The 12,638-nt window shown below is 43.1% G+C and overlaps 1 protein-coding gene across 4 annotated transcripts in view; it reads right to left on the reverse strand.

Annotated features, from left to right (window-relative positions):
* CDK6 (cyclin dependent kinase 6) overlaps positions 1 to 10,749 on the reverse strand; it is a 105,923-nt gene extending 95,174 nt beyond the window's left edge. Inside the window, exons 1-2 of one of the 4 annotated variants that reach the window (XM_081833861.1) lie at positions 10,178 to 10,749; positions 152 to 646 (exon numbers count right to left, since the gene is read on the reverse strand). In XM_081833861.1, the coding sequence (XP_081689987.1) occupies positions 152 to 384 (233 nt within the window). In that variant the 5' untranslated portion in view covers positions 385 to 646; positions 10,178 to 10,749. Of the gene's footprint in view, positions 1 to 151; positions 647 to 2,637; positions 2,743 to 8,817; positions 8,916 to 8,947; positions 9,172 to 10,177 lie in introns of those variants that run through there. The other 3 variants (XM_081833863.1, XM_081833862.1, XM_081833864.1) reach the window with 3 other exon arrangements.
* Positions 10,750 to 12,638: the final 1,889 nt, after the last annotated feature.

Raw genomic sequence — 12,638 nt, forward strand, 5'->3', positions numbered from 1 at the left:
CTTGAGCAAACTTCAAATTCATTTCAGACAACTATTCTAGTGCTCAATCGAGCCACATACCCCAAACATGATGCTCAGAACACCCAAACTGTGTAACTGGGATACAGTTGGCCATATGCCTTGCCACTGCCCCCCCCCGCACCTTCCTCACCTGACCACGTTGGGATGCTCAAATGTTTCCAGATGCTTCAATACAGCCACCTCACGTATGGTGGAAAGTGGCATCCCCTCTTCGCTTGTCTGCACCCGCACCCTCTTCAGTGCTACAAAACGTCCACCATTCTTCAGGTCCCGGGCCTTGAACACCTTCCCATAGGCTCCTTCACCAATCTCAGCTACACATTCATATTGTTGATCAGCTAGGGTCATGCTGTCCTTCTCCATGGTGACACCGCTTTCCTTCTTCCCCAGTTTCTTTCTGTGGTGTTTCAGGTGCTGTGGCTGTTGCCCTTGTTCCCTATGTGCAAATCTGTCCTTAGTTGTTATTGGAACAGGGTGTCCAGATATTTTGACAGATGGAGCAGCCTGCAGGATGGTTCTTGCACCCTTCCAGAACTGTAGTAATGCCCACGTGAGCCTTCTTGCTTAGCCAGTGGCAATTATCTGGTAGTCTTTGGAATCATTATCTTTGTAAAGCTAATGAGATCTAAGGGACAAAAAAAACCACCAAAGAGAACATAATTAGTATTAGGAGTATCTCTCCACCGGCTTCCATAATAGAATATTGCCATTAAACACTTTGTCTGCACATTTAGCTGGCATATGTAATACAACTGGCTTGCACACATTTAAGTGAAATGAGCCCTTTAAACAGTGCAATTACAAGAGGCAATGGGATGCAGATCAAGGGGACAGAATATTTGTGCTCTGTGAACTGAATCAAGTTAAATGTTACACTTGGACTTTATTATAAAAATTAAGAAATGTGCATTCTGCAGTTCATTCAGAATAATTTAGTCTGGTTCCAGAAATAAACAACCATCATTAAAAACATGGCAGGTGAAGCAGCGGCAGATTAAAAAACAAGCACAGCAAAATGGCAGAAAACTCACAAATCAAAGGCACATTGAAACAAACAAGTATTCCATAGATAGCAAAAAAATAATAATAATGAAAAGAGAGATAGCCTGACAGATCTCCATAGGAATTTATTCCACAGTCTTGGTGCACCAATTAAAACACCCTGTCAGGAGTGCCTGCTTGTCTGATCTCAAGTAAGAAACTGGCATGTTATTTAAAACAACGGTAGTGTTAGGCAGGTTTGGGGAGGTATGTGTGTCTCATTAGGTCTTCATCTGATAATAGAAGACATAAAGAATCCTAGACATATTTCTGTGCTTCAGCAGATGCAACTGCCTGCTAACAAATTGTTCTCTTGCAGGTAAGTTTTTTAAAAAGTTTTTCCATGTTGTACAATGCTATGCTAGGGAGAAATTCCCGTCCTTGCCCTAAACCTGTGGGTTGGCTGAATGGCACAGAAAGTATTGCATGGCTAGGAGGCAACTAAACATGCTTGTCTGGATAAGCAGTAGTTCCTGGTTCCATAAAGATAAACCATGGTTAGCTGAAAATGGAAGAAAATGTTTCTAACCTCCTCCAGGCAGGTAAATCTAGATGGGGAGCGATGATTTACAAGTTCAAGGCTAACTGGGGTCTGCTGTTATAACTGAATTCGCAGACAACCAACAAAGCACAGTTAGAGTCACTGCTCTGCCTCAGGGGGACTGTCCAGCAATGACCAAAACACCAAGTCAGGGGCTACAGTGCTACCAGCTAAGGAGCCAGACCAAGTTCCTAAGCCAGATGTTGGTGATCAGATCATTAAACCTGATAAACATGTGCCCATTGAAAGAGCTCCCCAAAGCATCTGGTCTGAGGAACCAAGTGCCCCCCACAGTATCACACAAGACCAATGGTGCAATATATTTTTGGTGGTTCAAAAACATTCTTATATTAAGAAACATGCCAAGTGGGAGGCCATGGAAAGCAGGAGAGGTGTCTGTCTTCATGCTAGAGTTGGCCCTTTAAGAGACTTTGTTTTCCACAAGAAGACAATGACCTTTTATCCACACACTCCGTGTCCAAGCAGATTTTTTCAAGGAAAGCTCTGGGGTGAAAAAAAGAGTACTTAGACACAGAGCTTTAAAGCATGGGCCTGTGCCTGGAAAGCGTGGGGCAAAATTTTAAGTGTTGATAAGCCCTTAGCTAAGATGGAGTGGACTGCTGCTTCCAACCCTTGTTGGATGGAGGAGTTGCTCACTAGGAGCTATCCGTGGTGCTGCAACAACCAACCTGTGTTGCTGTCTTTCCCAATGGACACGTCCCAAGTTCTGACCAGATAGAAAATTAAACAGGCAAGCACCACTAAACCATGGTTTGCCTATTATATGCCTGGAAGTTGAAACCAAAATGTGGGTTTCCTGCTACATCTAAGCCAAGTCACAAACACAAATCAGCAATAAATATACAAAAATATATTTTATACACCAGGAAAAACAACAGCACAAGCTGTACCCTTAAAACCCCAAAGGTTTGATGAAATAATTTTTTTTAAAAGTCCACCTAGCCTTTAACAAACAAAGAGAAAGACCTCTTGGAATTCAGGTCCAGGGTCACTACAGAAAAAAGAAAACAAACCTGTTTATTGTGAAATACAACCTACCATCCAGAATGGACAGAACCTGGATGGCTCCATCTGCAGGTTTCAATTCTCAAGGGACAACACATGGAATAAGACACTTCCTGGGATAATCAGAATGCTGTGTTTTAGGGCTTTATAGGGCAAAACCGTCACCTTAAATTGGGCTAATAAACAAATTGGTAGCTGCCTAGTGCCTCATGCCAGCTAAAGTTTCTGAAACATCTTCACGGGTAGACCCATGTAATCTAATCAGCAAGTCGGTATAACATGCATGACAAGTGTCCAGATCCACCAACATGTACTCAGACTAAACAGAAAGGAGCTGGGCTTAGATTTAGTCTGAGACCATTTCAGTAACTGCTTGCACAGCTGGCAGTACTTGACAAAATCTTTAGGACACATGGCTCACAATGACCATGAGTACTTAAATTCTGAACGTGCATTATTAACTAGCCGGATATTAAGTTTCATTTTCTGAATCATGCAATTGATTTTTCATTGCTGATATAATCCTCATCCCATTTTGTACTCACAAAAGGCTGTACCAGTAAAGCCTGAGTTTTACATTAATATTATGCTCTTTCAGATTAGGTAATATATAATCGCTGTAGTTCCATTTATTGGATTGAAAACTGAATATAATATTTTATCATTTGTGGCTAAAAATGGAGCACAATCCAAGCAATGTTAAGCACAGTTAAATCTTACTGCTTTAAGTGGGAGAAATTTAATCATGGCAGAGTGTTTAACATTCCCACTGCAGCCTGCAAGACTTTTAATGCTGTATCTTGCCCTATTATGATAAACATTCAGTAATACTTTTATTACTCCTCTGGATTCATCTAAAAAATAATAAGCTGTAAGAATGTAAACCACTCAGAGATTTTTTTATATATTATGTGGTATATTTTTTATACAAATACATTTCAAAGCTTGTTAATGCATATTTGGATGAGGACTGGATCATTTCTAAATGAAAAAATATGGTAAAATTATGGAAGCCAGATAGTTGTACAGATAGATAGATTTCTGTTCTTTCTTGTCCCTCAACCAAATTAAGATTGAGAAGGAAAAATGAAAACCAAGAGGTCACTTTGCTTGACCAAAGTAATCCAGCAAAGATGTGGCAATAGCAGGCCAAGTCTCTTATCTCTTAATTTAAGAGTTGTTATGCAAGATCAATGCTTAATTATGACTAGCTACAGCAGGGGACGCGGGTGGCGCTGTGGGTAAAACCTCAGTGCCTAGGGCTTGCCGATCGCATGGTCGGCGGTTCGAATCCCCGCGGCGGGGTGAGCTCCAGTCTTTCGGTCCCAGCTCCTGCCCACCTAGCAGTTCGAAAGCACCCCTAAGTGCAAGTAGATAAATAGGTACCGCTGTATAGCGGGAAGGTAAACGGCGTTTCCGTGTGCTGCGCTGGTGCTGGCTCGCCAGAGCAGCTTAGTCACGCTGGCCACGTGACCCGGAAGTGTCTCCGGACAGCGCTGGCCCCCGGCCTCTTAAGTGAGATGGGCGCACAACCCTAGAGTCGGACACGACTGGCCCGTACAGGCAGGAGTACCTTTACCTTTTTACAGCAAATCCATCTTTCAAGTAATGAATAGCAACAAATTTGCCTACACACAGATCACAACTTTCCTTTATTTTCAAATACTAATGATTAACCAAAGCATAACCAAGTATCAAATATTATTCATAACAGCCAATCTTAATCTTATCATGAAGGAGCCATTTTGAAAAACAATTATTTGCATTCATTTTTAATGTAGCAATTCTCAGACTGTTGGCAACAGATTACAATGGCCAACATTTTACAAATAAATTAAAAAACAGAAATTAAAGCAGTCAGGTTTGGGAGACAAATTAGACAAAGCTAATGAAGGATGGCAATAAAACCACAACTTAGAAAAATATATACAGCAAGACTTTAGCATTACTTTTCCAATGTTCTTGGGTTATGCAGTTGAGTTTTTTTCATCAAGTGTATATCTGCCTCTCCTGTTTTGCTCCTGGACTCTTAGAACCTACCAGCCTCTAAGACCCTGGGTAAGCTTTCCCCTTGGTTTTTCCCAACACTGGCCCTGCCTTTCAACTCCCTACCAGATCTACTTCTGGATCTACCAACTGGTGTGTCCCTTGTCCTTCAGCTACTTTTCCTCTAATCTTGTTTTCACTCTTTTCTCCATACAGCCTTCCTCGTAGATCTGCTTTTCTTTGTCATTTGTGCTAAAATACACAGCTTTCTTTTTAAGTATTGTACGACTTCGCAAGTCTGTATTTCACACAAGTTTCTCCTTCCCTCAACCCTCTGCATCCTCCATCTAGTCTACCCTACCTTCCGGGCTCTCTGACTTTTTGCCTTCTTATATCATTGGTTCTCTTCTCATTTTGTTTCCTTCCCACCTTTCACCTTCCACTCCTAGCACCCATGAGTTGCCAAAAGATCCTGCCTCCATGTAATTGATGTGGTCTTCCTTCCCCCCAATGTGGGCTTTCATTTCCCATATTTTAAGCTCAACTGACAGAACTTTGTTGCTGACAACTTCTTGAACAATTCAAAGGTTTATGAAGAGTCCATGACATCACAGCAGCTTATCCAATAGCTAAATGGCACATTTTAGCTGATTAGGAGGATCAAATTAAAATCAAGTGTGTCTTCTTTGGAACTTTAGGTAAAACACTCAAATTTATATCATAGAAATATCTCTGTCCTGATTTTAGCTTCAAGTAAATTCATGGCACTTCTATTTTAATCAACAGAATAGATAATGTTTCATTATTCCTTCCAATTTTGATGATATGGAGCTCCTGCCACCCTCCATTTGTTGATATGTAGACACCTACTGTGTAAATGCCACATGTTCTACCAAAAACAATTCTGGGAATTGGAATTTTCTGAGCTTCTGAGGATTTTGGTTACAGGTCTTTAGGCTTCCACTAACTTCACTGAACTAAAATTCCCAGAATTCTTGGAAATAAGAATGATCAAGTTTATAATGTGGACATGCCCTGTTCTATAGAGATGTCATCAGTGTGCTAGAAGGGAAAGAGAAAAACTAGAACTGTGATTCTACATATCCTTATCTAAGAATTAACCCTAATGAAAACAGTGGGATGCTGCTGAGTAAACATGCACAGAATTGGGCTACAAGTGTCACAAACTGGGCAGGGACGGAAACATAGAAGAGGAACTCGCCATGTCCAGTTCAACTACTTTTTCAAAATATATTCCAGAGCAGAGTGAGGCATATGTTAAATTTTCACAAGGCCAGGCTAAGAGTATGTACCATGAGATGAAAAGGAACTTGGTGAAGTGAAGGAAGGTTAAGACTAAGAACATAAGAACAGCCTGCTAGACCAAGTCAATGGCTCATCTAGTCCAGCTTTCTGTTCTCACAATGGCCCATCAGATGCCTGTGGGAAGCCTGCAAATAAGACATGAGTGCAATAACACTCAGCCCACCTTCTATTCTCAGCAACTGGTATTGAGAGGCAAGATGCCTCTGACAGAGGATGCAGAACATAGCCATCATGGCTAGTAGCTGTTGACACCTATTAGAACTACAACAATGTTAACTGATATGAAGCTAGATGAAGATGCAAACAGTTCTAAGAACTAGGCAGATGCTACGCATTGTGAAATGAGTAGAGAACATATAAAGATGGATATTTATATCTTATCATGCTGTGTTATAGAGCCCTTAAGTAACCAGCAGTTCAGGACTCCTTATGGAACTCCAGTAAGGCACAGAATGTATGTAACAGTGGTTTAACATGTTGTAGAATGGACCTATAGGCTCATGAGAGAACTCAACTGAATAAACCAGATTATTGGGTACTTCTCCCATTGCACTAACAGCACGGCAGTTGCCACTTATCAGTGCCCACATTTTAGACTTGTTCACATACTGGTTTGTGGTAGGGATAACTATTATCTCTGGAGAAACCACATTGTTTCTTTCTGGTGCTCACAATATTTTGCTTACGGATGTTTGTGATAACGTTAGTGGTGTCAATGTCTGAAAGTCTTATACCCAAATGGCTGTGACCATTCAGCGGCAAGGAAGATGCCATACGAGAAAGACAAGAGATAAGTAACAATTACCAATTGCTGTCTACTCTTAGACATAAAGATCAATGTGAACAAAAACACTTAGCAAGACAGCATGATTACCATAAAATACCCGCATGTTTAGGTGTTTGCTTCAACATTTTCCTTCTCTCTTCCCAGTACAATATTGATGAGTAGTAATAGTTCTGTCTGGAGCATGGCTAATACCTCATCTATATGTCATTTACCTGTTAGCAACAGCATAAGAAGGCATACTCTATATTCTCTATATTTCAAAAGCTCACTTAGTAGAAAATTACTAATCATTTTCACCAACTTTTTTATCCAAACAATCGCATTCAGGTTGGATTTATGTAGAAAAATCATATTTGCATTCACTCACCAATTCTCACACATGGATGAGAACCAGCACACAGCATAAATGCATTTATTGAAATAACTGAGATCTTTATCCAAGTTGGTACCTGTATTGAATTGATTTTATGTATGTTCTGTTGTTGTTTTAAAATGTATGTGTACGTTATGTATGTGTGATTTCATACATGCAATTGTTTTAACTTTTTATATATGTATCTGTTTCATATATATTTCCATTATGTTGTAAATTGCTTTGCGAAGCAATTCATACATTAAATAAATTGTCTTCCTCATCATCTTGGCAGTGAAGTCAAGCATGATTTAAATTGTGTTGGGAACAAAACTGTATTATTCTGAAAATTGGTCTTTGGAATGCTTAAATAGTGGTAAAGAGGATGGCATGCTACTTTTAGTCTTCACAGGTGACCAGAACAGATCAATACAAAATTAAGACTTTTTCTGTGGTACCTATAGACACTGTATTTCTGTTCTGATATGCAATTATTTGACATAATTTTTTAAAACCTTCAATTGTGTGATTTAGTTCTTATTTTGACATATTATTTTAGCCCTACTTTATCACTTCTGTTTGGGGGATACAAAGCTGCCTTATGCCACGTCAAAATACTTGTCCAACTAGCCCAATATTGTCTACTTTGGCAGGCAGCAGCTTTCCAGAGTCTCAAGCAGAAGTCTTTCCCATCACCTGCTACCTCTTTTTAAAACTTGAGACGCCAGAGATTGACTCTGGGACTTTCCACATAAAAAGCATGTGCACTACCACTGGGCTATGGACCCCTCTGAAAATAGTTTTCTTGCATTTCACATGTGCGTGTAATTTCATTTTTAGTAACATATTGCATTATATGACTTTCGAAGACCATGTAACTGTGCGTGCGCATATGTTCGACCTCTGGCTAAGTTCTATTACCGAAGCTTCGGAAACATCTGAGTAACAATGACAACAGTTATTCCAGAGTAACTGCTCTATGGCAGCCTTAGAGCAATCTCATATGTGGCATGTGTAAAAGCACATTTGAGCCTATATTTTGCTATTTGTCTAAATGCATCCATGTTTCTAAGGTGGATGCAAAACAGAAGCCTTTTCAACCCGAATGCACATTCTTGCCAAAGTACACTTTACATCTGCATCACACATGCAAGAAACCAAAACAAAAACCCCCAACTCAAGACTTAGATATGAAAATTATTTTTAAAGCATATGCCAGAAACAACGAATAACTGAGTACTGTCAGCAGGAGAGCTTAAATTTGAAACGGTAGGTGTACACTTCATATTATGCCTTCCTTGAGCCAGTTCAGGCATTATAGAGGCCAGCTAACCAGTTAGTAACTGCCCAGAGAAATAAGTCCAGCCATGTGAACAAGGTACCATCTAGCAAAGGCAGATCACAGTGGCTGCTTACATTACCCCCTCCCCCCAATTTATGGAAGTAACTGCTATGACCACCTGCACCATTTTCAGATGGGAAGGCCAAAGAAAGGGGAAAAAAGTCTGTTGAGCAGTAACATTTTGACAACCTATCCCATAAACCTATTGTGGCTATTTTATTGTGAGGCACAGGTACCCATGTGCATGTTAAACGCCTCTCTCTCTCTCTGTTATTCCCAAGTTATTTATTTATATTTATATCCCACTTTTCCTCCCACCACGGAGCTTTCCATGCTGCCTCCTATCGAGGACACCGCTTTAGCTTCCAAGCAAGGTTGGCTGCTGCCTCGTTTACCTTCACACCATGCCCTGCTGGGCTTGAAATTGAGGTCCCGGCATTCTGACACGCACAGACACACACATATATAGATATAGATATACCAATTTTTAAAAATAATAATTAATTAAAAAAAAAAACAAAAAACCTGAGGTGGACAAAACGAATAGCGCCGCGTGCCCAGCAAAGCGAAAAGTGGCGACTGCAGAGGCGGCCGGTGGGGAGGGGAAGGAAAAAAGCTCCACGTGCCCCCGAGCGAGCGAAGAAGAGGATCCTCTGAGGGAAGCGCCTCGTCAGCCAATAGAAAGAGAGAACGGCCCGGGGGAGGGCGGGGCCGCTGGGTGCCTCTGGGATGGAGGTCGCCCCCAACCGACCAGGCGGCCTCTGCCTGCGTGTCTGTGTGAGGTCGGGAACGCGGGGCGCGCGGGGAGAGCGGGGGGGGGGGAGCTGCGTGTGGGGGGTCGCCAGGGGGCGGGGCCTGCGGCTACACCGCCGCGCCTGCCGGCCAGCCTGAGGCGAGGGAGCCCGCAGCCCCGGAGAAGACTCGCTGCAAGGGAGGTTCCGCGAGGAGCCGCTACCGGAGGCTGCAAACGGGCCGGTTGGCAGTGGAAAGTTACCGGTCTCTTATAAGAAACGCACATCCTGGGGGGGGGGGGGGGAAGGGGGCGGGTTGTTACTTTCCTCCCTCCGAGCTCCTTTTCGAGCGCGGTTAACATCGCAACTTGCCCCCCTCCCAAGTCACATGAAGAATGCATGCGCGAGCTCGGTGCCCTGCGTGCTCGCCCGGCCGCCTTGCAACTGCACGGCAAAGGCGGGCGAGCCCCTCTTCCCTAAACATTTCGCACTGCAACGCCCCCCCCCTAACTGGGGGAATCGGGAGGGGTGGGGGTGGCCGAGTATGCGTGGTAAGCGATTTCCACAAGAACAACGCCTCCCCGGGCGGGCGGGCAGCCCCCACCCCCCAAAATACTCAGACCAGGATCAAGCCTCTCCATAATGCCCGCATGAGTCCTTATTCACCCACCCACATCCATGCATGCGCGCACACACACCCGCCCTTCGTGGCATTTCATAGAAAACGTGCTCGAGGACCACCCCAAAGCAGCTCCCTTATACAGCATGCACGCAATGGGAGAAAGGCAAAATAAGTTTTTTCCCCTCTCCGGGATGGGTGGGTGGGCTCGATCCGGCACAATCTGCAAATTAATAAGGAATGTCTGAAAGGCGGAGAGCGAGATCTTCGGGCGGGGGGGGGGGGAGGAAAAGATTCCTGCTCCCACCCACTTTTCTCTCCACCCCCTACCCCTAAATAGGAAATTAGTGGAGCATTAAGTTACAGGGTCTACCCAGGAGAGCACATGGGCACTTTCCAAAGTACCTGATATTGCTCTGGAACTGCCTCGGTCTTCAGAGGAAAACTCCCACCTAAAGTGATCTCCAGGAGAGCTGGGCTTTAAAAAAAAGGGGGGGGGGAGGGAGGGGGTGAAAGAATGAAAAAGAAAAGAAAACAAGAAAAGATGGGGGAGAGGTTTCCCTCCCCCTCTTTTTTCCTTAAATAATCAGCATCTCATAAGAATGATGGGTCCAAGCAGCAGCACCGAACCGGATTCGAAGCGTTCACATGGTGATGGTGGCTGAGGTTGCAGGCTCAGGTCTCAGCAGGCACCGTGGCGGGGCCACACAGGTAGTCGCAGCGTCTCCTCTGGGGCTCTGCCTCTGCCCTGAGTTCGCATCTTCCTGCAAGCGGTAGGGCAGGCTGCACCTTAATGCACAGAGGATCTCGCCTCCTCCCCCCTCCCTTGGGGGGGGGGAGAAGAAGGAGAGAGAGAGAGAGAGAGAGAGGCTTGTGCTAACTATTCTGGGGCTGATCAAAGCCTTGCAGCGATCAGTCTCCCGAGAGTGCGGGGCTCTTACACCAGCTCTCCACGCTGCCACTCTTTTTCCTGCCGCCGCTTCTCTCTCTCTCTGCTCCTGTGCTCAGTCTGTGCTCAGTCTGGGAGTAGCAGCAGCAGCAGGAGTAGAAGAGTTTCCCCCCACCTCGCCTCCACTTTTTTTCCCCCTCCGTTTCCCACGCTGGCTGAATGTGACTTGACCCCGTTTCAAAAAAGTTTGACATAGTGCTTCAACATTTCCGCATTCCTCCCCGACTACAAAGGCAGCGGCCGCCTCCTTCTGCTTTCTGTCTCTGCTCTCTGTCTTCACACTCAATGAAATCCTTCATGTGCTCGCTGCCAAAAGCAGCCACATACCGCAAGGGTCGCAGCAGCCAGCGCAACGGCCAGGAGCAGGCGCCCCGGGGCAGGGGCAGCCCGGGGGGAAGAGGAGGCAGGCAGCCCTCCGCCGCGGGGAGGAGCGCGGGCGGAGGTAGCCCGACACGCTTGCGCTGCTCGCTGTGCTCGGGGCTGCGCAAATGCAAAGAAACGTTATTTATTGTCATTATTATTCCCTGGTGCTCGGGGCTGTACAGGCGCGATCATGCTATTACTGCTATATTATTAGTAATATTACTACCGAGTGTTCACTGCTGTACAGCTGACAAAAATTATTATTATTATTATTATTATTATTATTATTATACATTATTATATTTTATTATTATGTTATATTATTTCAAAGTACCTTGTACAGCACAAATATTATTGTTACTGCTTAAGTGCAAATATTGCTGCTCTTAGTATTATTAGTCCCCAGTGCTCAGGGCTGTACAAATGCAAACATATTTATTATTATTATCATCATCATCATCATCATTGCTTGTGGGAGCTTGGTGCTGTGCAAATGTGAAAATATTACTTTTCATTTATTATAATTGCTACCAAGTGCTCAGCGCTGGACAATGATTATCATTACTGCTCCGGAGTGCTCTGTGTGGTACAAATGCAAAAATAAATAAATGATTGTTGTTGCTGTCATGGTTAGCATATATTATAATCATCACTAGTATTAATTTGGTTCCTTTAGTATTAATTGGATGGTCATAGCTGCTGTGAAAATAGTTTGCTATTATGAAGCAGGGACTTTCAGGCTCAACTCACATCTCACCTCAGATATTAACTCATTAGGTGCCCCAGATTCCACCAATCTGCAATATGGGGATAATTAATATTGACCTATGTATGGCTGCTATAAGGATTTCTGAAATAATGTATGTGGAAACTCTATGAATGCATTTCATTTTTTTCTTTATTGCGGATGCACATAATCCACCCCATAAATCAGTCTCCAGTGTATTCTAATGATATTGATAGTAACCACAACAATTACCATTCTGGGGGACATAGAAATCCTATTGTATTTGGAAGTAAGCCCTAATGACCTCAGTAGCACTTTCTTCTGAGTAAACATGCATAGGCTCATGCTGTATAGTTGCAATCCTGTAGACCTACTTAAGAGTAAATCCCAATGAGCTCCATGAGGCATATTTTCAAATAAACATGCATAAAATTGGGAAACATAATATGTGGATACAATCTGGAAAATATTTTATTCCCAGGTGAATAATGGAACAGGTAGGTAGTCTTTATATTCCTATTCTGGGGAATAGGAACTCTTTCATGGCCAGCTTGTTCATGCAAGGGGAAAGGAAAGAAAAATGTTTCTTGAAGCGACAATTTGCAAGCAAATTCTGCCTGCTGTTTTTCACCATGTAATAATAAGAATAAAAAAAAATAAACATGGATTTCTGTATTTAAATAGGCTCTGAACTGCCGATACAAACATTTCTGATTCTCCCAAAATAATTTTTGGAGCCAAGAAATTAATGTAACTTATTTGGAGAGCTGCAAAAACAGAGATAAAGTTCCATGCAGGAAAACAGCACTTAAAACATGTGACATTGC

The sequence above is a fragment of the Podarcis erhardii genome (genome assembly GCF_964252035.2).
Source record: "Podarcis erhardii genome assembly, chromosome: 12".
In the NCBI taxonomy this organism is placed as follows: Eukaryota; Metazoa; Chordata; class Lepidosauria; order Squamata; family Lacertidae; genus Podarcis; species Podarcis erhardii.